This window comes from Diabrotica virgifera, chromosome 2 (genome assembly GCF_917563875.1).
Source record: "Diabrotica virgifera virgifera chromosome 2, PGI_DIABVI_V3a".
In the NCBI taxonomy this organism is placed as follows: domain Eukaryota; kingdom Metazoa; phylum Arthropoda; class Insecta; order Coleoptera; family Chrysomelidae; genus Diabrotica; species Diabrotica virgifera.
In genome coordinates, this window is record NC_065444.1 from 112,403,364 (window position 1) to 112,429,377 (window position 26,014).

The 26,014-nt window shown below is 31.6% G+C and overlaps 1 protein-coding gene across 7 annotated transcripts in view; it reads right to left on the reverse strand.

Annotated features, from left to right (window-relative positions):
• Nucleotides 1–26,014, reverse strand: part of LOC126880180 (RNA-binding protein 26) — a 153,439-nt gene that overhangs the window by 88,058 nt on the left and 39,367 nt on the right. For 3 of the 7 annotated variants that reach the window (XM_050643947.1, XM_050643948.1, XM_050643951.1), the window contains exons 5-6: nt 20,650–20,858; nt 11,429–11,706 (exon numbers count right to left, since the gene is read on the reverse strand). In XM_050643947.1, coding sequence (XP_050499904.1) covers nt 11,429–11,706; nt 20,650–20,858 — 487 coding nt within the window. The remainder of the gene's footprint in view (nt 1–11,428; nt 11,707–20,649; nt 20,859–26,014) is intronic. The other 4 variants (XM_050643950.1, XM_050643949.1, XM_050643953.1 and 1 more) reach the window with 2 other exon arrangements.

The following is a 26,014-nucleotide window of genomic DNA, read 5'->3' on the forward strand; positions in this document are numbered from 1 at the left end:
CCTAGGAACAATAGGTAAAAGCTGATAAACGGACAGGATTAGAAAGTTTAAAACATCACTAATTAGATCATATTTCAAAACAAAGTAAATAAGAATATTTGAATGTTAATTCTTTTCAAACTAAGATAGTAAAATTAAAATTTTAGGAAAAAAAGATATTTATTATTTCTTGTTTTTAAGAAGTACTCATTATTGACAATATCGAAACATTTTATGATTAAAAGTCGAGAACAATTAAAAACCACGTTCATATTTATATGAAAGTGCTTTAAAAATGAAGGTATATTACTCTTGAGAAGAATAAATATTTTTTAACAAACTTGGTATACGACTCATAATATTTGACATCTGATTCTTTCATTTTGAGTTTTAGGACATGCAAGTTTTTATCAATAATACATTTTTCCCTAAACTGAATAAAAAAGTTTCCATATGATTCCAAGGTTTTAAGACATACTGATATTGTTTTCCTGATATTATAAAATACTTGTTAATATCTACTGTATATATAAACTAAAGCTAATAGTGTAGTTTAACATTCAGTTGAGTCCACGATTATTTACCCGTGCGTCATTAATACCTGACGAGATAAAACACATACTTTTGATCTAGCATCATTCTCTTCCACGCATGAAACTAAAGACAAACCAGCTACCGCCTGTTATTAAGTAAAAACACATGTTTTTTATGAACGCACTAGACTAACTCTATTGCGCACAATAGAGAAAAATTTTTCTAGAGGATTCTGGTTCAGAAAAGATGTTAAAAGATATGACACATTATATTATTTTTGAAGTTCCTCCCACAAACATAAAACTGACAAAATGGTCCACTAAAAGCCGTGTAGATAGTGAATATTATTTCTCTCTTTCTGATTTTCAAAAACTTTAATTTTTTAAAAATATTCTAAACCTGCTTTTAAGTTTTCAGTTGACTTGCTTAAAGTTGACATTGGCTTTCTGTTTGTATTACTATCATTACAATATTTGCTGTTAAGACCATCAAAAATATTATTTATAATTTTCAAAAATTCGGCAGTAAGAGAAGCCGTTTTGGTGTGTAACTGCCCTACAGATATTGCTGTTGATATTGCTGAGGCAATTGAGTTGGAAAAAATTTGTGCTGCTAATTTTACACGCATTTTTGAAAATTATTAGGGTTTATATGATCGTTTGATATTTTCACCATGCATCGTGCTCTCACACTGGTTCTATCGATGTTGTATGTGTATTCAATATCTTGCCACGATATTTGTTTAGAATCGGCAAAAAACGTCAACTTTTTGTTAAGAAAATTATTTCTTAGACTTTTTAATAAGTGGGGTGTATCGAACACAGTGAAAATCCTCTGATTTCCTATTTCTATTGCAGGCTGATCCTTACATGCGCCTAACAGCTTAAATAAGGCTCTATTATTAGATGCTTGATCACACAACACTTTTGGTATATACCCAATATTTTGTAATTTTGAAACAACTTCAACTACAATGTTTTTTAAGTTGTCGCTATGTATAGGACCACCTGTAGCAAGCCGCGTAGCCTTATGTAGCAAGCCGCGCATCATGAAAACCAGACCTGTGTTGGCAAGTTTGTTTGTTCTTCCTAAAGCACCTAAATCTTGAAACCCTTCTATAATGTCATCTAATTTATTGTACTCCAATTGTTTTTTCAAAGAAATTTCATCAAACATTAACACACAAATTTTTTCCCACTCATCCATTGTCTCTGCTTTTTTCTTCAACTTGTCAATTAAGGAAATGTTTAAACCAGTTCTTAATTTTATGACACGCAACCAAGTTTGAATTGTTTTTACTGAAGGTAATATAAAGTTAAGAGATCTAATTAAAAAATTTTAACAACTAGGAGACTTATAATAAATGGCCAGAGCTAAATCCTTTTCATTGTGACTCCACTGTGAACGAGTTTTGTGTGAAAACTGCATATTAACAAAAGTGTGCACGTATATGCTTTTATTTTCTAACAGTGCCTGTATCATGAATTTGGTTGCCGATTTTCTGTTTTTTGTTGTTCTTCTACAACGCTGACTGTTCTTCTGACGGCACTTCTTCTTTAAAGCATTTACTTGATACTCCAATTTTTTTACCTTCTCCGTCAATTCAGTTTCAAGTTTTGTGGGCAAATTAATATCAAAACTGGAAATATCACTGAGACTACTACTTGATCTCTTAGGCGATGGAGTTGACATAACCATACAATCGCCACTGTAGATCTTCTACGTCTTTCAGGGAAATTTTAAAGAAAGATATATTATTATTTGTTCCATCGTTTCTTTCAAAACATCCCGCGTAAACACACTTATGCGTTACAGAGGCCATTTTATCTAAAATGTGAGTCATTTTTTTTAAATTTAGCTATAACTTGTCACAACACTTGTCACAGATAATACACCTATAGGGTAAGTTCGGCCCTGACACTACTCCTACCTCCTCGCAAGTCAGAGAGAGAATGAGAAATCTCGATACGGTTTTCGAGTAGCGCCATCTAGTTGTTGATACGTCTTTCGGTTACCAAGAGGTGAGCTATCTAGTGGAATATTTATAATCAATGCTATTATTATATAAGAAAAAGTTTACAATTCTACATCCCCTCCATTTTACAAAAATGGAGGGGAAAACCCCCTCTCGAAGGTGAAAAATATACATTCAAAATAAGTCCGGAATTGGATAAAATGACTAATTCTAAGCAACTTTTGTTCTATATAGTTTTTTCCTTAAGTCAATACTTTTCGAGCTATTTGCAAGTGAATATGTTCATTTTTAACAGAAAAAAACATGTTTTTGGACGGTTTTTCGGAGATAACTCAAAAAGTAAGTATTTCAGCGAAAAAATATTCTTAGCAAAAATATAGCTCTTAAAAAACTGAAAAAAATGGTGTATGCTTGAGGTATGTAGACCCAGTAGAAGCAGAGTTGTAGCTAATGAAAAGTAGGTTCTTCTTCATCTAATTGCAAATCGAATATTTCACTGTAAAATAACCCAAAAACGAAGCACTTTTCGGGGAAATTTCATTTCAACTTTTTTAAAGTGTTTAAAAAAAGGTTTATTTTTGTTTTTAAAAAAACTTGTAACATTAAAAGTAAGTGAGTTGCGCTCAAAACATTGTTGGTTTCTTTTATTTTTTGGTAAAAAAATAAAAAAAATCGCGAAAATCACTTCCTAATTAGCATAACAAATAAATTTTATCATTACCACTTCACAAGTTACTTTACTTATGTATTATTTATTATGATCTGTAAGTTTCATCGGTTCAAAGTGCTTATTTTTGAAAAAGCTGTAGTTAAAATGGCTTGAACGAGTAACTAATCACGAGTTTAGGCAAATTTTGAACAGCCATAGCATAACCAAGTTTTATCTATCAAGAAAACAAAACAGCAAAAATATTCAGAAAAGCAAAACGTACATTTTATTAGGTACTCTTTAAGATTTTTGGTATTACTAATAATTTTTAAGTTAATTCCATGAACAATTCCATTTTTTTTTCAAATTAAAAAAAAAGTTTTATTTTAAACCCAATTTTTTTTTAAAGTGAGCACTTTGAACCCATGAAACTTATAGATAATATAAACAATACATAAGTAAAGTAACTCGTGAAGCGGAAACGATTAATTTTATTTGGGAAGCTAATTAGGGGATGATTTTCGCGATTTTTGTACCAAAAAATAAAAGAGACCAACAATATTTTGAGCGTGACTCACTTATTTTTATTGTTAGAAGTTTTTTTTTGTACGCACGTAAGAAGATATTCTTCTATTATATAATAGGTAATTTAAACGAAGTAATATACTTAAAAGGTTATTTGTATTTTATTTAAAAATCAAACTAACTTTCTTATCTACCACTTTAAAAAAATTTTTATTAAAACAACCAAAAATAAAAAAACATATGAATCGCCCAGGAATTGAACCCACAACCTTCCAATCTCAGTGCTAACGCATTTCCCACTACTCCAGCGACGCCCTAGAAATAGACATGTAAGTTTCGGATATAATTACACAACACGGCGACATATAGTGTAAAAATGTTATGCTTACATAATATTTTATTATTTTACTACAGGGAAACACAAATCCAAAAACACAAGAATTATAATAAATAATACATTTCCTAAAACCACTAATATATTCTTTTAATGACTTATTTGCACGGTTACAGATACATACATACCTATCTTGAAAGATTAGCAATGAACTACATACTGTCAGAACTACATACTGTCAGTGTGCGCAGGCGCGCGGATCATGTACAATTTTACCCTCAATCGATTCGCCGCTAAAGAAGAATATCTTCAAAAAGTTGTAATGAATTTTCCCCGAAAAATGCTGTTTTTTGGTTATTTCACATTGAAATATTCGATTTGGAATTTGACGAAGAAAAACCTACTTTTCATTAGCTACAGCTCTGCTTCTACTGGGTCTGCAGACCTCACGCGTACACCATTTTTTTTTCAATTTTTTATAAGCTATATTTTTACTAGAATACTAGAATATTTTTCCGCTAGAAACTTACTTTTTGAGTTATCTGCGAATAACCGTCCAAAAACATGTTTTTTTTTGTTAAAAATTAACATATTCACTCGCAAATAACTCGAAAAGTATTGACTTAGTGAAAAAACTCTATAGAACAAAAGTTGCTTAGAATTAGCCATTTTATCCAATTCCGGGCCTATTTTGAACATATATTTTTTCACTCCTGAGAAAATATTTTTTACCCCGTATTTCCCAATTTTTGTAAAAGGGAGGGGATGTAGAATTGTAAACTTTTTCTTATATAATAATAAACAATTTCAACTACCTATTCCCAAATTTTCATCCTTCCTTTATTTTTTTGGAGGTTTTCGTAAAATTTTGTGTTCCCTGATCGGGCTACAGTGCTGCAGTGTCAAAACAGTGAGCTATGGCGGTGGTTCGTGTATGTTTTCGGGTGGTATATCTTTAGAAGAAAAACAGAGCTTGTGTTCGTGGCCGGTGGTGGTCACGGAGGGGATTTGACAGAGAATCGTTACATTACGGATATTCTCTAAGACCACGTCTTTTCTTACGCCGGCTACATAGGCGACAGCTTCATGCTAATGCATGATAACGCTCGATGTCACACAGCGTGGATTACGAACGATTACCTGGCCAACACCAATATAACAACAATGGACTGGCCTCCATTAAGTCCGGATATGAATTCCATGCACCTATGGGATCAGCTCAAATGCAGGGTTCGGGTCCGTAACCCAGCACCAGCGACAGTGGTGGAGCTAAAAACTTCATTAGATCAAGAGTGGGAAGCGATTCTGCAGGAATCAGTCAGAAATTTAATAAGGTCCTTAAAATCTCGCATGGAAGGAAAGTGTAATACAATGTAGAGGATAAAATGCTCAGTATTAATTTTGACTTTTTCTGTTAATTTACTTTCATATTCATTACATAATGACTTTCATTCATAACATGTTTTCTCGCATACACTATTAAGTTATCTTTCAGTTACTAATTTTATAAATATTGATGTCATTGCAATACAAATTACTTCTGTTCACAATATTTTACTTCTAATTTTACATATATGTGGATAGACACTTGCCAAACAACGTAGTCAAAAAATATAACTTATTGTACTTTTGAGTCGATTTTTTTGATTGCAAGTGTAGTTGCAAACCTCATACAGCCACATTGAATAACAAACTTTTCAGAAAATAAATCAGAAAAGAAAATCAACGGGTACAACAAACAAGTTGCAAACCACATTGAATAATGGAACCGAATTGAATAATGGAATAATACAATGCAAAAGAGAAAAAAAAAGAACTTCAAAATAGATTACCAGATGATAAACCCACTACGGAAAGCTACCAATAAATTCAAAATTATGTGACTATTTCTAGACTATTCACTGTAGAGTAGATTATAAATAAATTATACACTCAGATGCAAAAAACGCAGACGGGAAAAATTTTGGTCAAATTCAAAGTATTTCAGTTTTTTATTTTTAGCCCTATTTTGATGATTTTTTTAGCACACTGTGTAAAAATTTATAAATTTTAATTTGGTATAGTGAGTTTTTTAATAAAATTTTGTATTTGACTTATTATACGGGGTTAATCGAAAGGTGGTTTTTTATCCTAACTTTGAAACATCTTGTGGAATAATTCCGTTAGCGGATTTTCGTAAAACTTTGTTTTTCGGTTGCAACCATGTCTTCTAAATAATATGTTTTTTGTTTCATGTGAAAATATGGATTGGTTCATTTTTAGGAGCGAAATGACTTTGCCACCCACAATTTACGACTTTTCCTATTATTACCATTATCTTTTGTATTAATTTGTAATACGACGATGGGGTCTTTGGTGACTGATATCAATGTCATATCGACATTCGACAAAAGCACTGTATTTAAATAATGATTAAAAGCAACGACATGATCTTGGTGTTAATGAACAATGATAAAAATAACAAAACAAAAAAAAACAACTTAAATGTAACTAAACCTAAGTAACAAAGAAAAACTACTAAAAAATAACTTAATACTTTGTATTGCCTCCCCTAGCCTCTATAACTGCCTGTACACGTCGGCTCATGCTGTCTGTGAAGTTGCGAATATCATCTTTCTGGATGTTTTGCCATTCCTCTTCTAGAGCCAAGCGAAGTTCGTTAATTGAGGCTGGTGCGACTTCGCGACCTCTAATATTTCTACAAAGCATGTCCTAAACATGCTCTATTGGGTTCAGATCATGCGAACACGCTGGCCAGTTCATTTTATTAACACCAACTTCCTCTAAATATTGCGTGACACACATTGCAGAGTGGGGTCGCGCATTATCTTGCATTAATAGAAAATCTTCGCCGATATATTGAGAAAAGGGTACTACATGATTCGCTAAAATTTCCTGAATATACCGGTGTGCAGTCAACGAACCCTCAATAAATAACAATTCAGTGTGCGCCTCTCGGAATATTCCTGCCCATACCATCACCGAACCTCCTCCATGGCTAACGCGGGGACTGAAAGCGCACTCCGCAAATCTCTCTCCAGTTCGACGCCATACTCGTTCTCTCCCATCTGATGAGTGAAGACAGTATCTCGACTCATCCGTAAAAAGAACATTACTCCATTGTCCTAAATTCCAATGTAAATGTTCCCTGGAAAATTGTAGTCTAGCCACTCTGTGCCGTGGAAGTAATTTGGGCCCAGTTGCTGGTCTGCAACTTTGCAAACCAAATTCATGTAATCTTCGACGAACTGTAAATACACTTATATTATTGCCTCGAACTTCTTGAAGCTGATTTATTGTTTGCACCGCTGTTAAATGACGATCCCGCAAAGCGTTGACTCGTATAAAACGATCATCTAAAGCGGTAGTTTTGCGCTTCCTGCCACTTCCCGCTTGTTTGTTCCAGTTCGTATAAAACGTTCCACTACCCTTTGGATGGTAGAGCGATGAGTATGTAGTACTCTAGCCACATATTCATAATTTCGCTGATCTTCAACAAAAGCGACGGCTTTCGCACAATCTTCGACACAGAACCATGATCAATCATAGGTAAAAAAAAGTAAGTGTCAATATGACATAATGATATAGTCGATTTGCTAATCAGACACAACTGTCTACACTACAATCACAATAAAGTTACACTTGAAATAAACAAGCACAAGGAGCACTCCCAAATCATGATTTGGGAGTGCTCCTCGAACATTCAACGTGCCTTGGTTTGTTTATTTCTATATAGTGCATTTTTATTGTGATTGTAGTGTAGACAGTTGTGTCTCAGATTAGAGAATCAACTATAACAGTCACCAAAGCCATATTGCAATACATCGTATTACAAAATAACTCCAAAATAATCATTATTAAAAAAGTCCTAAATTGGGGGTGGCAAATTCATTTGGCTCTAAAAAATGAACCAAGGCATATTTTGACATGAAACAAAAAACACAATGCTTAGGAGACATGATTGCAATTGCAACCGAAAAATAAGGCTTTACGAAAATTCGCAAACGGATGTTTCAAAGTTAGGATAAAAAAACCCACGTTTTAATTAACCCCGTACAATAGGTCAAATATAAAATTTTAGCAAAAAACTGACTATACCAAATTAAAATTTATAAATTAATACACAGTGTGCTAAAAAAATCATCTAAATAGGGCTAAAAATAAAAAAAAGAATGTGTGTGTGTACTTTGTACGCACGTAAGAAGTTATACTTCTATTATATGATTTCAGCGAAAGAAAAATACTTTAAACAGTCTATTTTTATTTTATTTAAATATTAAGCTAATTTTAATGCTTACCACTTTCCAAAAATAAACAAAAAAAGGATGGGAATGTTCCGGATTTGAAAAGAAGACCTCTCGATCTGTAGCCGAATGCTTTACCAATAACGCTACGAGCTCTCTGTTTATACAGTTTCTCGGACATAATGACAATTCGCGGTAACAAACAGACGAAGTGAAGTATAAAAAAATAAAAATGTTTTAATAATACAACGTAGAATGAAGTAAACACTTCTGTTGTATGTAGGTATATAATTTATTAAAAAATTCTTAAAATTTATCCACAAGGGAGTGGAAGTACAACAAAACGTTTTCGGTCAAACTGACCATCCTCAGTGTAAACGTCCAGTGTACAAGTAATTGAAACTATCCACTTGAATAGGTGTAAAAACTCAAAATAACATTATTGCTACATTATGAGCTGTGTAGTAATCGACAATAAGTCGATGTCTTAAGATTAAAAATATATCACATGTGGATGTATGTCATCCTTGCTCGGAATTTACACAAGGTTGTGATCAGGTGAGAGGTTAACAACCAACTTTAAACCAATTTAAAGTTTTAATAATACTTATCTTACTCCCGAGGAAGAAAATCTAAAGACACAAAAATTATAATAAATATATTTACTAAAAACACTAATATATTCTTTTCACACCTTTTTTGCATTGATATATTATACATAACTTGAAGGATCTAACAACTAACGCCATACTGTCTGTGTGCGCATGCGCGCAGAATAATAAAAATTCACTCCCAATCGCGCCTAAAGAAGTATAACTTCAAAAATTTAAATACTTTGAATTTGACCAAAATTTACTGTTCCGTTTTTTTGCATCTGAGTGTATTATAATAAAAACCTAAAATATCACTAAAGAAGTACTGTTCTTACGATGTCAGTTGGACCAGAAGCATTTTTGGGGTCCGGTCAATAATTCTACGAAGAGCATAGAAATGAAGATAAACCATATAAACATTTGCTTGCTTCAAAATTGATCACTCCTTGTATTAGTCCACATGGACGCGGGTGTGGCTTACTACTTTCTAACGTATCTTATTGGGCAATACTGAAGAGTAATTGGTCAAATTGTTCGGAAGTGCTTAGGCTCAAATCATATCGTTATCTGGTCAAAATACCTTCTCATGTTTCAAAGGCGGCAAGCAATATAAACACTAAATAAACAGTGTCGTCGTCATAACTTACAATTATTTTATTTTTATAATACATTTTTTGTCTCATTTCTTTAGTACTTAAAAAATGAATAAGCACATTAAATTGCATTTGTAAGTATTATATACTTTTAATGATCAATTTTAAATTTTATTGTATTGTATTATACTGAAACTGTATTGTTTATACAGGATGTCCCATATATTATGCGAGATTTAATGACGTCAATTTGCTATTTTCTGTTTTAATACAATATAATATATACTTACAAGTCAAAAGTGACATTTGGAAAAATTGTGTAGCTCATGTTCAAGTAAAATAAAAATATTATCTTGCTTTGTCACCAATATTAATGTCTTCTTCTTCTTTTCCTTCTTCTTCTTCTTGTGTAGACATGACTGTCTGTTTTTCAATGTGGCTCCAGTAAGTTGTCATTCCATCGTTTTCGTGGTCTTCCCACTTAGTTTTGGATCCCGCGTATGAAAAAAAAGTTGAGTAATAGCAAGCTGAAAATTTTTGAATAGCTTAAGGGTGTGTAGTTGTAGAAACTTTGATATATGGGAACACTGGAATAGGGGAAGTTTTAATTGTGGAACAGGTTAAAAATTTGGAACGGCCAGACCACGAAAACGGCACATGTATTTTGTCCGACAGAACAGAATTAAACTCTCCGAACAGAGATTAAACTCTCATGCAAAAATCAGCCTACTATTTATCACCAAATGGGCGTTTTAATGAGTGGAACATGTAGAATATGTCAAATGACAGGAATTATGACAGCTGATAAATAGCAGTCTGATTTTTGCATGAGAGTTTAATCTCTGTTCGGAGAGTTTAAGTCTGACCGTTCCAAATTTTTAACCACAATTAAAACTGGCCCTGTTACAGTGTTCTCATATATCACAGTTTACCCGACTAGACACCGTTTAAGCTATTAACAAATTTTCAGCTTACTATTAATCAACTTTTTTTTTTCATACGCGGGATACAGACCTAACTGATCGTCTTCCTATTGGGGAACCGTCTCTCGCCGTCCTTATTACTTTGTTTTTTGTCATTTGGCTCATGTAGTTGTTCCATTATACTCTTCTGCTTTTTACCCAGTTATTGATGTTGTCCACCTTGCATATCTGTCGTATATCTGCACTTCTACCTCTTCCCATATCCCATCGATTTTTCAAAGTATTTTCATCTCTGCTGTTTCTAGCATTCTTTCTGTCCTTTCTGTATCAAGTCGTGTTTCTGCCGCGTATTTATGTCATTATTGGTCTGATAACTGTTGTGTAAATTGCGCCTTTCACTTCTTTTCCAATATTGGTGTGGTAGTTATAAACACGACAAGTGTCGAATCAAGTTCTGAACACACGGATAGTGATATATTTCAACTTGTCAAAAATATGTCCTATGTATAGTATTTTTACTACAAAAGCGATATTACGTAGGTCAAAATTTTTGACGTAAGAGAACTGTCAAAACATTAGAATGTGACTCTTCATTATATCCATGTTTATAATAAACATGACCTACGTAACAGACCTACGTAATATCGCTTTTGTAGTAAAAATACTATACAGTAGTAAAAGTGATCTCTTCATTAGTCATGAATTAGACAATTCGACTGGAAGAGGAATTGTTCGTTTTCATGTATTTTATGTGTATATTCAAAGTGTAGTCTTATTTCTTTAGTTCTCAAATTAGTAAGCACGTTAAATTTCATTTGTATTATGTATTTTTAATTATCTTTGGTGTCAATTTCATAAAGAAATGTGAACAATTAACAACATTATTACTGTTTAACAAATATTGAACCATAATTTAAAAATAAAAGTTTACTCATTAATTTCTATTGCGCCGCCTATGTTTTACAAACGGTGCCGACAATCGGTGTCGAATTTTGTTTTTATACTGGTCCAACTGACATCGTAAGAACAGTAATCGTTAAATGTTTAATGAATAATACATATTATAATCTTAAACTTACTCTAACGATACCCATTGGTCTAGGTCCTCTGAACCTTCCGTCCCTCCATATATGTGGCGCCTGCGGATTGTACGCGTTATCAGATCTCAATGGCATTCTCTGGCCCATCATGGGGTGACCTGGAGCATTTAAAATTGGATTGGGTACAATTCCAGATGATACGACGTTCGGCGTACCATTAGGATTATACGTTAATACACGACTTAGGGTGGTATCTTCAAGTACCACTGGATCTATTCCGTGATCGAAAGGGCACATTTCTCCCCGCATACAATAGCCTATAAAAAAGCTTAAACATGAAAATCTAAGCATCTACGTGGCTGTGTTCTGCATATTCCAAAATGCATTTGTAATTACGAAAATGTTTCTGGTTACATTATATTTCATGAATATAAACTAAGTGTTTTGAATTCGGTATGAAAGTATTGATTTAAATGGTCCACTGCGCTGGGTGTACAATAGTAAATTCTCCCAATTTTTAAAATACGGTTATAAGTAGTGTAGTAGAATATTTAATTAGTAGTATAAAAACAAAACAAAATTCCGAAATCTTATTCTTAATTTTTGAATCCTTAATTTTTGGCTTCAATACACAAATACACTTTTAAATTAGAATCAGTACTAAATTATGTCGAAATAAAACCAACTAAAATATAAATAAATCGAAATAAAACCAAATTCATGGTGACTAACACAAACTAGTGCAGTCACTGAAGGTTTTCACCTCTGATTTCGTTGAACCTCCATCGATTTTCATGAAAATTGGTGAGTAATTAGAGGATACCTCAAGGAACAAAGGTGACATGATGCCAACTTGCGCTTTTACCCTGGGGGTGGATGCCACCCCTTCTCGGGGGTGAAAATTATTATATTAAAAATAATACCATAAGTCGATAGAGGGACAAATTATAAGCAAAATTTGTTATATAAAGTTATTAAAATAAATCAACACTTTTTGAGTTATTAGAGACCAAAGATTTCATTTTTTCGTAAAAAAATGCATGTTTTAAATCGGTTTTCACGTATAAATCAAAAACTATAAGCTTTTAGAAAAAAGGTTTTATTACTGAAATTAAAGATAATAAAAAATTGAATACATTTCTCACATAAAGAACTAAACTAATGTTAGTTCAAAGTGAGTTATTGGCAATTAAATGTGTATTTTTTTCGACGAGTACTCAAATCTAAGTATTCAAGCTTAAATAACGGGAAAACGATGCAATGTATAAAATATTCCTGCTAAACATTTGCCAAGGTACTTCGGAATACCTATCAAATGAGCTTCAGAACAAGGTAATAGCCTCAAAATTAAGCAAGTTATAATGAAAATAAAAGAACCGTTTCGAATTTTTTAGGAAACAGTGAAAAATAAATCATACGTCATTTCCACAGAAATTAAAATTTATAGTAATCCTTACAAAAACTTCTTTATATTAGCATAAGTAATGTTTTCAATAATTTTAACCGGTTTAGAATGCATATTTTTGAAAAAAGATATAATTTAAAAAATCATAATTTTTAAAATTATTGTAATTCTCATATTCTTTGGATAATAACTCCAAAAATACTCAATACAGGGTGTTTCATTAATAATTGTCCATATAGTAACTGGAGAAACCTTAGCACAAAATACCAAGATTTAACCTAAAACACTTAAATAAAATGTGGTTCCTTACTTAGTTACAGGGTGTTTTATCTAAAAATTTAAAAATTATTTTTGCTCAGCATTTCAAAACTATTCGACGTATCCTTTTTATACTTGGCAGGAAGTATAGGTGCTGTACAAGCTACTAAATTATGTTAAACAAACGTTTATGGCTATTACCAAAGGCGTACGAAGGGGGAAAGTGAATGGTTGACCCTTTCCAAATTCTACACCACTGACGAAACTGCTATTTTAGTTCAATTTTTGGATTCTCCAATACTTTCCATGAAAATAATATACTCTTCATTCGTAACGATAAAGTCATTAGTTTTCGAGATATTTGAAGTTAAAAGTGAAACGACACGGTTATTTTGATCAGTGTATTGTGTCACTTCATTTTTAATTTCAAATATCTCGAAAACTAATCATTTTATCGTTACGAATGAAGAGTATATTATTTACATAAAAACTATTGCAAAATCAAAAAATTACACTAAAATAACAATTTCGTCAGTGGCGTAGAATTTGGGAAGGGTCAACCAGCCACTATCCCCTGTCGAACGCCTCTGGTAGTAGCTAGAAACGTTTATTTACCTTAATTTAGTAGGGTGTACAGTACCTACACTTTCTGCCAAGTATGATAAGGATACGCCAAATAGTTTTAAAGTACTGGGTACAAATAATTTTTAAATTTTAATCATATGAATCCTATCATAAATTAATCAAAATAACTGTGTCGTTTCATATTTAACTTCAAATATCTCGAAAACTAATGACTTTATCGTTACCAATGAAGAGTATATTATTTACGTAGAAAGTATTGTAGAATCCAAAAATTGAACTAAAATAGCAGTTTCGCCAGTGGCGTACAATTTGGAAAGGGTTAACCATTCACTTTCCCCCGTCGTACGCCTCTGGTAATAGCCATAAACGTTTGTTTAACATAATTTAGTAGCTTGTATAGCACCTATACTTCCTGCCAAGTATGAAAAGGATACGTGGAATAGTTTTAAAATTCTGAGCAAAAATAGTTTTTAAATTTTTAAATAAAACACCCTGTAACTCAGTAAGGAACAACATTTTATTTAAGTGTTTTAGGTTAAATCTTCGTATTTTGTGCTAAGGTTTCTTCAGTTACTATATGGACAATTATTAATGAAACACCCTGTATACGTAAAAAATTATACATAACCCAATTTTAGTTTTTTCTGTGACAAATATTTTACCTGTTTTACTATTTCTATAGGGTAAAAAATAACCGAGATAGAAACGTTTAAATCTTAAATTTTGCTGTGGAAACCATGCAACCGGGGTCATTTAACCTTTTATTTTAAAAAAGTAAGGGGTTTAAAGATTAGTTTCAACGTGCTTAAATAGCACTTGGAATTAACTTTCAAACAGTTTTTAGATGAACCTGATATCGTAAACATTACAAGAACGGAGTTATTAAAAAAAAACAATAACATTTTTTGGAATCATTTATAAAAGATAAATTTTGGAAAAAATTTGGAGCATAAATTCTAACGCTATCAACATGTTCGGGGGCTCATTTAATAGATATTTTTAAGTACTTTGACAAATGTTTAATAAGTTTATGTTATAAAATGCATCAGTTTCCCGTTATTTCAGCTTGAATACTTTTTTCAGTCGCCGAAAAAAAAATACATTCAATTACCTATAACTCACTTTTAGTTAACACTAAAAGGTTTTTGTAGTAAGGGGTTTATTTCGTTTTTTATTAGCTTCAATTTTGATAATAACTTTTTTTAAAAAAACTTACACTTTTCGAGTTAGTGATGAAAAATTGGTTAAAAACATGCATTTTTTTCAAGAAAAATTAAAATCTTTGATCTTTAATAACTCAAAAAGTTTTGATTTATTTTAATAACTTTATATAACACATTTTGCTTGAAATTTTTCCCTCTATCGAATTATGGGGTTATTTTTAATAAAATAATTTTCACCCCCGAGAAGGGGTGGCATCCACCCCCAGGGTAAAAGCGCAAGTTGGCACCATATCACCTTTGTTCCTTGAGATATTTTCTAACCACTCACCAATTTTCATGCAAATCGATGGAGGTTCAACGAAATCGGAGGTAATAGCTCATATCCACCTTCAGTGACTTCACTAAACACAAGAGCTGGAAATGTTGACGCAGATCTAGTCATCAATGACCAAAACTTCGAAGCGGTCAAAGAGTTCATATATCTAGGGACATCGGTTAACACCAATAATAACACATCAGGGAAAATAAAAAGACGAATAATAATTGCAAACGTGTTATCACAGTCTATCAAAGTACTTAGCTAACAAATGTCTGTCTCAAAGAACTCGTATAAGGCTGTATAGAACATTGATAGTCCCCTTTCTCACATATGGATCAGAGGCATGGACGCTAACTAAAACAGATGCATCCGCTCTATCTATTTTTGAAAGAAAGGTGCTACGCAAGATATTCGGAGTGTTCTGTGAGAAGGGAATATGGAGGCGTAGATATAACTTTGAACTGCAGAATATCTACAAGCATACGTTTGGTGGAAAAGATATTATCACTATAATTAAGCGAAACTGCCTGCAGTGGGCAGGACATGTAGCCCGGGCCCCTGAATCGAACATGATAAAAAAGATTCTAACAGCGCAACCCGTGGGAATGAGAAGACGGGGTAGACCAAAGTTGAGGTGGATGGACGGGGTAACACAAGATGCCGAGAAGATCGGAGTCGGCAACTGGAAAATGCAAGCAAGGGACAGAACAGAACGGCGTAGAAAGCTTGAGAAGGTTGAGGCCCTCTAAGGGCTGTAGCACCAAGATGATGATGATGACTAAATTATGTCAAACTGACAGTACATCGTTCTTATTGGAATAATTATTAGAGCAATTTACTTTCGTACTTCTTGTTGTTGCACAGTAAAATATTCGTTATTGCAATAATCCAGAACAGTCGTATATTCATGGAATAAACTGTATATATATATTTTTTTTGTTATAATGTACATTTTTTTGTTAATATTCTACTTATATTCAAGCCTATTCTGTAACTCAATTCGATGATAGAAGTAAGTAAGATCGAATAGAAGTGGCCAAGTCAAATAGAAATAGTCCACATCGGTATTCCATAACTACTTAGGAATCTATACAATCGGAATAGTGAATAGAAATGACTTCGACAGCATTTATCCTGTCGAAATGAGTTTTCGATATCGGAATTGTGCTTGCCGCAAGTGCATTATATTTTGTTTTAACGTTTATATGTTATATCTACTAAAAATAATTTATTACATACTACTTATTTATAACTATGTATACCTTTTTGTAGCTGCTGAATTTTTTAGTCTGTGGTGTTATTTATTTAAAGAATTATTGTATATTTAATTTAGACATGCTGTACGAGTATGCAATGAACCTAACCTTAATAGGGAACTTGCACATTTTTTTTATTACATAATAATGTTCAGTTTTGTATAAAAATGAGATTTCCAAAATTTCACGCTTCAAAAACTCATAATAACTTAGAAGTACAAATTTAAAGTCTTCTACAGTTGAGTCCGCGAGTCTACCCCTGCGTCATTAATACCTGGCGAGATAAAACACATACGTTTTATCTAGCATCATTCTCTTCCATGCATGAAACTCATGACAAACCAGCTGCCGTTTGTTATTAAGTAACAACACATGTTATTTTTATGAACCATCTAGACTCAGTGCATTGAAAAGAGATAGGTACAAAAAAAGACGATTCGGTATGTTTTCATATTTTAAGCACAATTTGTTTGACGTTTCTGATTTGTTTAATTTTGTGGCTGTCAGTCAGTTGAACTTTTTGCGGTTTTTGTCGAATTTTTGCGTTTTGAAGTTTCTTTATATTACACAAACAGTTGTTTTCACAACTAATTTTATATTGGGCTTTGAAATTTTAAGGTAAATAATTATATTTAGGCAATTAATATTTAAAACATACAAAGCTAACGTCATTCACACAGTAAAGAAATGACTGTGTTTAGATTTCCGTCAAAGTGAATAAAATAACAAAAATAAAATGTTATTGGATTTTTTTATAAATTGTTTATTTATTTATTAATCAATAATAATAAAAGAATTTATTAAGCTACTTCAAATGTAGCTGTAATTCTGCGCAAAAATTTTGAAGCAAAACTTACATTTGACATTCTATATATTTGATAACGTCAAATTTTATAATAAAGCCCGTAATCGGAACAGTAGCCACTTTCTGTCAGTTGTTGTTGCGTGAAATAGATTTCCGACTTATTTCGTATGCTTTAAGTGATGACGCACGGGTAAAGACTCGCGGACTCAACTGTATATTTTAAAATAGTTCAAACGACCCGTGACGTCATATAGTTTAACTATATGGTTCCGTTTATGGTTATATTTAGGTATATTCTTCTTCTTCTTTAGTTTATTGGCCTCCACCTACTTGGGTATTTGGCCAGCTCGTCGTCGCGAAATAAAGGAAAAATATTTATATTCTAATAACATTTATCGTATGTCATTATAATAATATATACCAGTTTGTTGAGATTGGAGTTTGATATAGTTATTGAAGGAAAGGAAAGAAGGTTTACTATGGAAAATAAAACCATTTTGTAAAAGTACAAGTTTTCTATGAATAGTTCAAACGATCAAAAACACTTATAACGTCACTTAACTGTATTTTCTACTGACGTTTATAATGTCTAATTTAAAATTATATACAATTTTGTTTACTTTGTTGGTGCGGAATGTAAACAAATAAGCGGATGACGTCACGCCGCGATTTGGGCTGGCTGGTATAATTTGAATTTTTAATCGTCTTTAGGGGACAAACGAAAGACAAACAAAACTTTTTTTATCTTTGATACATGTTTTAAATTATGTTCTGTTGTGATTTATAACATTTTTTTTCGAACTTAAAATTTTATGCAAGTTCCCTATTGATTTGGCTTTGGCATATAAACGTTTGCCAGTCATAGTGTTGCCATACTTTTTTTGTTTATTGTACAATTTCAGTTAATGGTATAATGTACAATAAGATTGTATAAGAACGTTTTAAAGATAGACTTACAGCGTTGATTATACCAGTATACTTGTATATTTATCAATCAACGCTTATTAGCCCAGTAAATGAACGGGAAATTCGGCGATACCGTGTAATTTTCAGGGGCAACTCCGAATTTCATGAAAATTTGGATTTAGGTTCTACTTACCCTCCACTTAAAAGTTGAAATTGTGCCGTTGGTTGCTTTTACTTGGGGGGAGACAGTCACCCCTTCTCGGGGGTGAAAAAACATACGTTCAAGATAAGACCGGAAATGGAAAAATTGACTAATTTTAAGCAACTTTTGTTCTATAGAATTTTTTACGTAAGTCAATATTTTCCAGTTATTTGCCATTGAAAATTTTGATTTTTCGACAAAAAAACTACGTTTTCAGACGGTTTTTCGCAAATAACTCAAAAAGTAAATATTTTATCGAAAAAAATATCCTTAGCAAAAGTGTAGCTTATAAAAAACCCAAAAAAAAATGGTGTATCAGTAAAGTCTATCAATCAAACAAAAACAAAGTTGTAGCTCATGAAAAATACGTTCTTATTCGTCTAATTCCAAATCGAATATTTCAAGGTGAAATCACCGAAAAATTAAGCACTTTTCGGGAAAAACCCATTTATCTATCAGTCTCACCGGTTTAAAGTGTTTATTTTTGAAAGGGTTATAATTGAGAAAGCTTGAATGGGTCACTAATCACGAGTGTATGCAAATTTTGAACAGCTATATCTTAACCAATTTTTGTCTTACGGAGAAACAAAATTAAACTAGCATATTTATAATAGCAAAACCTACATTTTTTTACTCTTTAAGATTTTTCTTATCACTAATACTTTTTAAGTTATTTTGAAAAAATGAAATTTTTCAAAAATTTTTAGAAAAATTTTTTTTTACTATGAAACCAAATGTTTTCAAAAATAAGCACTTCAAACCAATCAAACTTACAGATCATATAAACAATACACATACAGTTAAAATAGATGGTAAATCCAAACGATTAATTTCATTTAGGGTGCTAAATAGAGGGAGGTTTTCACGATTTTTTTTACCAAAAAAAAGGGGCCAACTTTTTTTTCAGTGTAACTTGTTTATTTTTGATGCTGTAAACTTTTGTAAAAAACAAATAATAAGCTTTTTTTCGATACTTTAAAAATGTTAATAAGGTTTTCCCGAACTTCTTTCTTCGATGATTTCGCGTTGAATTATTTGATTTGGAATTAGACGAACAAGAACGTATTTTTCATGAGCTACAACTTTGCTTCTACTCAATTCGTAGACTTTACTGGTACACCATTTTTTTCGTTTTTTTTATAGGCTACACTTTTGCTAAAAATATTTTTTTCGATAAAATATTTACTTTTTGAGTTATTTGGAAAAAACGGTCTCAAAACGTAGTTTTTTTGTCGAAAAATCAACATTTTAAATCGCGAATAACTCGAAAAGTATGGACTTACGTAAAAAACTTTATAGAACAAAAGGTGCTTACAATAAGTCAATTTATCCATTTCTGGCCTTATTTTAAACACGCGTTTTTCACCCCCCGAGAAGGGGTAAATGTCACCCCCCAAGTAAAAGCAACCAACGGCACAAATTCAACTTTGAAGTGGAGGGTAAGTAGAAGCTAAATCCAAATTTTCATGCAATTCGGAGTTGCCCCTGGAAATTACACTCCAAAACGGTCATTTATTGGGCTATATAGTCTGAACAAATTATAGAAAAGAGAAATTTATAAATTGGTAGTGATTTATTTTTGTGTAATTCTATATAATTCCTGGTTTCAATAAATGCATCTGTTATTGAGGGTGCGTTAGTGGGAGTGAGTAAATATGACATAAAAAGCATTTTTGAGGTATAAAGATGATAATACAGTTTATACTAAAGCCTTCTTCCAGTGCGTCAACATCGAAATATACTATCCTAAAATGACAATGGTAATTTTACCTCCTGACAATGTAAAAGTATGCAATTATCCGTCAACGAATACATAATTTTCTGAGTTCTATGTATAATAATGACGATAGAGAGAATTCGACAAACTATGATGCATTAAAGAAGGGTTTGGTATGAACTTTACTTTGGTTCTAAAACTATTTTCTTGTAGTATTTTTATATTATCTAGTTTATTTACTGGAAATAACTCGCAATTTTAATTGAACATTGATAATAACGTCAAATATAACGTATTTCTAATTAAAACTGTGGTTTATTCCCATAAAATATGTATAGCAGATAATCTGATCTAATTTGTAATGACACTGTCAGCAAATTGTTAACGATTGATTTGTTTATTTTATAATTTACGAATTTAAAATTTATATTGTATATGAGCAAATAAATGAGATATGATGTATTTATAATATGATTTAATATGTAATGTACACTTTCAGCAAATGGGTTAATGATATATTACAGAAGCTCGAAACAAATGAGAATCGTTGAAAAGCCCTATTATTTATAAACCACTATCTAATTAATATGACCAAACGATTTGGAAAATCAAAACACAACCTTACATGCAATTTTAATTTATACCTTTCTCGTCAAAATCTCTACATCTCTTTTTTCCACCTGCGGCAACAACTGCACTGGATACGTTCGAATTACGGCCTTCTGATTCTCCATTATCCTGAGGTGTTCCTGGTCTAGAACCCTCCTTTTCTTTGGCAGAATCTCTGCGATCTCTCTTTTCTAATGACCTCGATCTGCTGCGACTAGCTGAAGATCTGTTATTATTCCTGTACCTATAATAATGCAATATAATTGTTAGATACAAAGCCATTTTATAAAAAAAAATTGATAGTTTATGAAATTCAATTATAGTATTTTCTAATTAATTCGTATTCGTAATTCAATAATACTAGATTAACAAATCAGAAATCAAGTACACTAGTCTAGGAGCCAAATAGAGGTCACTGTGGTCTTTTGTGTTTACAGTTGAGTCCGGGAATCTTTACCCGTGCGTCATCATTTAAAGCATACGAAATAAATCGATGATAAGTCGGAAATTGAAATTTACTAAACGCAACAGCAAGTCACTTACTGTCACTTGTTGTTGCGTTTAGTAAATTTCAATTTCCGACTTAACATCGACTTACTTCGTATGCTTTAAATGATGACGCACGGGTAAAGATTCCCGGAGTCAAGACTCAACTGTATAAGTGTAAGTATAAGTGTTTATAAGGCTCTAGCTCAGTGTTTCCCAACGTGGGGCCCACCCCCCACAGGGGGGCAATTTGATTGTTAAGGGGGGCAATTCGAATATGGACTCGACATGATTTTAACCTTTACGATATGGGCCCTTTAAATGCAATGCTAGATTTTTGTGAAAAACATTAAAGTCTCTATTTACTGCTCATACGTGAGGTAATAATCGTATTCTTGAGGCGAGTAATCAAATATCTTTATTCATCGCTATCTTTATTTCACACTATGGGAGTGAATTTAATAAAAACGTCAATACCAGCATTTCTTCAAACGGTTCTTGAAATAGATGACAAAAATGTAAAAACTACGCCACTCAGTAACAATATTGTTACCAGAAGAATCGACGAAATGGGTGAATATTTTAAAAAACAACTTGTTGAAAAGCTGAAAACAATAAATTTCTTAGTGCAAACGGATAAATCAAATTTGAGATACAGTAAGGCAGTATTGATAACTTACGTAAGATATATTGAGACAGGGCAACTTGTTGAAGAAATGTTGTTCTGTAAAAGCTTAGAAAGCACCATAAAGAAAAATATAAAATATCGTGCTACTGATGATGCTCCTAATACTATAGGAAATTGGTCCAGAAAAATGCTTACTTAAAATTAACGAAAGATGCGAATCCATAAATGAGTCTTGTGCATTGTGTTATTCATAGGAAAAACTTGATAGCTAAAAACATCTCGCCTGTTCTATATGAAGTACATACTACATTCGGTAAGAAAATGTGTTAATGCTATTAAATCTAATGACAAATGTGAGCATCTCTTCAAGCTATTTTGTGAAGAACAAAATGAAGACCACTTGAGACTTTTACTTCATACTGAAGTAAGATGGCTACCTAAGATGCTTGAAAAGATTTGTGGAACTGTTTGATACCCTTTGAAAAAGTTTTGAACAGTTTCATTGACTCCAAAAATGTGAAGTAACTGATACCGCTTTACTTGTTATTGCCAATCATGTGCATATTCTTTCGGCTGATTTTTCAGAAAGATTTTCTGATTTAAAATAATTTGATTTTCCAACATGGATGATGTAGCCAATGTTAGTGGATTTGTCTGATATATCAAATACGCAGTATCAAGAAAAGCTCATAGAATTGCAAAATGATGAATCAGTTAAAACTTTATTTAATATAAAAGGAACGATGGCATGTATAAAGAAATGTTGAAGGGTTGGTACTCAATTATCCCTTATAGTCCTTATTTAAATAATTACTACTTCATCTGCTACAACATACTTTATTTACAAGTCTTCGAAGTGTATTATAAACAATAATATTAAATCAGCCAAACCCTGTCGCAATTCTAGGTACAATAATATAATTGATTCCTCATATGTTTTGTCGTCTATTTTATATTTAATTGTTACTCACAATAATACGTCTCTAAGTTCACCTGCGGTCAATGTCACTCCAATAGTACACATCTCATAAGGTTATTTAAAATGAACTTAAAACATATTATTCTATACAGAGTGTCCTACTTATATTACACATGGCTTTGTGGGAAAATAGAAATCGAATACCCAAATTCAACCAAATGTTCAAGAAAACTATGGCTATCCTTTTCATCTTCATATTTAGTTGAATGTATATTTAGTGCTGTAAATGATTTACTGGTAAAAAAGAAATCGGCTGAATATACCACAATGTTGGCACTTGAGACCGAAACTAACCAAATTGGAACCTAATATAAAATATCTGTGCATCAAGAATCAAGCGCAGAGATCTCACTAAATTAAAAGAACAAATTAATATATAAAAATCTATGTTAAAATTGTTTGGAATCTGAATTTGAGTTTTTCATTATATGTTTTGAAAATTTACTTAACTGTTTCGTTAACAATTTCCTAGTGATTTTTTTTCTAAAACCCATCATTTAATCTTCTAAGTAAACAATTTAATTTTTTAATATTCAAAATTATGTATGTTACAGCGGGACATAAAATTTTTTGAAATTGCTAAGGTGGGACATGGCACAAAAAGTTTGGAAAACACTGCTCTAGCTCGTAAACTAAGTGATAAAAAAATTTTCAAACAAAATTTGTTCCTTAATAAAAAACAAAGAAAATGGCGTTTACGAAACTTAAATCCAATAATTAGAACTCAAGATATTGTAAAATTAGTGCATAATGCAAATTGAAAAATAAGTATTTTTCGAAGCTTCACCGATCGTAACTCGGTTTCTACGCATGCAAATGTGCTTTACAAAGTCTCATTTTAAAACTCAGACTCAAACAAATTTTGTTAAAAAATTTGTTTATAAGCAAATTTGAGCAATAAACATTTATATTTTAATTAACAGTAATGATAAAAGAACTCAATACGAACATTTTAACCTTTGGAAAATGTTCGTAGGTTTATTTTTGGCAAAGATATAGATATATTAATAGCAAGATCGGCTCACAGCAAAATTTATATTTGATATAATATACGTTATCTAATGTTGTTCTGAAGCTATTTCCTTGTGGCATTTTTATAGTCAACTATTTTTAATGGGAATAAGCCACAATTTTACCAAAAAAATGATTTTATTAACGTTTCGAAGCCCAAATCGGGTTTCGTTGTCAAAATACAAAATACTAAGCAGTATTTTGTATTTTGACAACGAAACCCGATTTGGGCTTCCAAATTTTACCAAAAAAATGAATTTATTAACGTTTCGAAGCCCAAATCGGGTTTCGTTGTCAAAATACAAAATACTACTTAGTATTTCAAAAAATCATTTTTTTGGTAAAATTGTGGTTTATTCCCATTAAAAATAGTTGACTATACGTTATCTACATTTTTCATTTACGATTTTATTATAATATAATTCTTTAATATCACCTTTCATTCTATTTACTTTTTCTTCGATGATTTTTTTGTACTAAATGAAAAAAAACAAACGTGAAAAACTAAGTTTTCAGAAATATAACTTAAAGAAAGTTGTTCTTATTTATTAATACTATATTTGTTTTATATGCTTGTTTTATATGCAAAGCTGACGCTGCAAAAGAATTCGATCAAATTTGCTTAAAACCCTTATAAAACAAATTAATGTACCAATGGATTAAGAAAATTATAACTTCGAACTTTAATCCTAAAAAAGAAAAAGTAATTTAACAAACTTTGTTTGAAAATCTATTAAGTTTTAAAATGAGACTTTGTAAAGCTTATTTGCATGTGTAGAAACCGAGTTGCGATCGAAAAAGCTTCGAAAAATAGTTATGTTGCAATTTGCATTATGCACTAATTTTTGGATTTAAGTTTTGTAAACGCCATTTTCTTTTTTTTTTTTATTAAGGAACAAATTTTATTTGAAAAATTATTTTTTTATCCCTTTTAGTTTACGAGCTAGTCAGTGTTTCCCAACCTTTTTGTGCCATGTCCCACCTTAGCAATTTCAAAAAATTTTATGCCCCCCCCCCCATGTAACATACATAATTTTGAATATTAAGAAATTAAATTGTTCACTTAGAAGATTAAATGATGGGTTTTAGGAAAAAATCACTAGGAAATTGTTAACGAAACAGTTAAGTAAATTTTCAAAACATATAATGATAAACTCAAATTCAGATTTCAAACAATTTTAACATAGATTTTTCTATATTAATTTCTTCTTTCAATTTAGTGAGATCTCTGCTCTTGATTCTTGATCCACAGATATTTTATATTAGGTTCCAATTTGGTTAGTTTCGGTCTCAAGTGCCAAAATTGTGGTATACTCAGCTGATTTCTTTTTTACCAGTAAATCATTTACAGCACTAAATCTACATTCAACTAAATATGAAGATGAAAAGGATAGCCATAGTTTTCTTGGACATTTGGTTGAATTTGGGTATTCGATTTCTATTTTCCCACAAAACCATGTGTAATATAAGTAGGACACTCTGTATAGAATAATATGTTTTAAGTTCATTTTAAATAACCTTATGAGATGTGTACTATTGGAGTGACATTGACCGCAGGTGAACTTAGAGACGTGTTGTTGTGAGTAACAATTAAATATAAAATAGACGACAAAACATATGAGGAATCAATTATATTATTGTACGTAAAATTGCGACATGGTTTGGCTGATTTAATATTATTGTTTATAATACACTTCATCAAAGACTTGTAAATAAAGTATATTGTAGCAGATGAAGTAGTAATTATTCAAAATAAGGACTATAAGGGATAAATGAGTGCCAACCCTTCAACATTTCTTTACACATGCCATCGTTCCTTTTATATTAAATAAAGTTTTAACTGATTCATCATTTGCAATTTTATAAGTTTTTCTAGATACTGCATATTTGATATATCAGACAAATCCACTAACATTGGCTGCATCATTCTTGTTGGAAAATCAAATTATTTTAAATCAGAAAATCTTTCTGAAAAATCAGCCGATAGAATATGCAGATGAATGACAATAACAAGTAAAGCGGGCAATATTACTTCACATTTTTGGAGTCAATGAAACTGTTCAAACTTTTTCAAAGGGTATCAAACAGTTCCGCAAATATTTTCAAGCATCTTAAGTAGCCATCTTAAGTAAAAGTCTCAAGTGGTCTTCATTTTGTTCTTCACAAAATAGCTTGAAGAGATGCTCACAGTTGGCATTAGATTTAATAGCATTAACACATTTTTTTACCGAATGTAGTATGTATGTACTCGTACTTCATATAGAACAGGCGAGATGTTTTTAGCTATCAAGTTTTT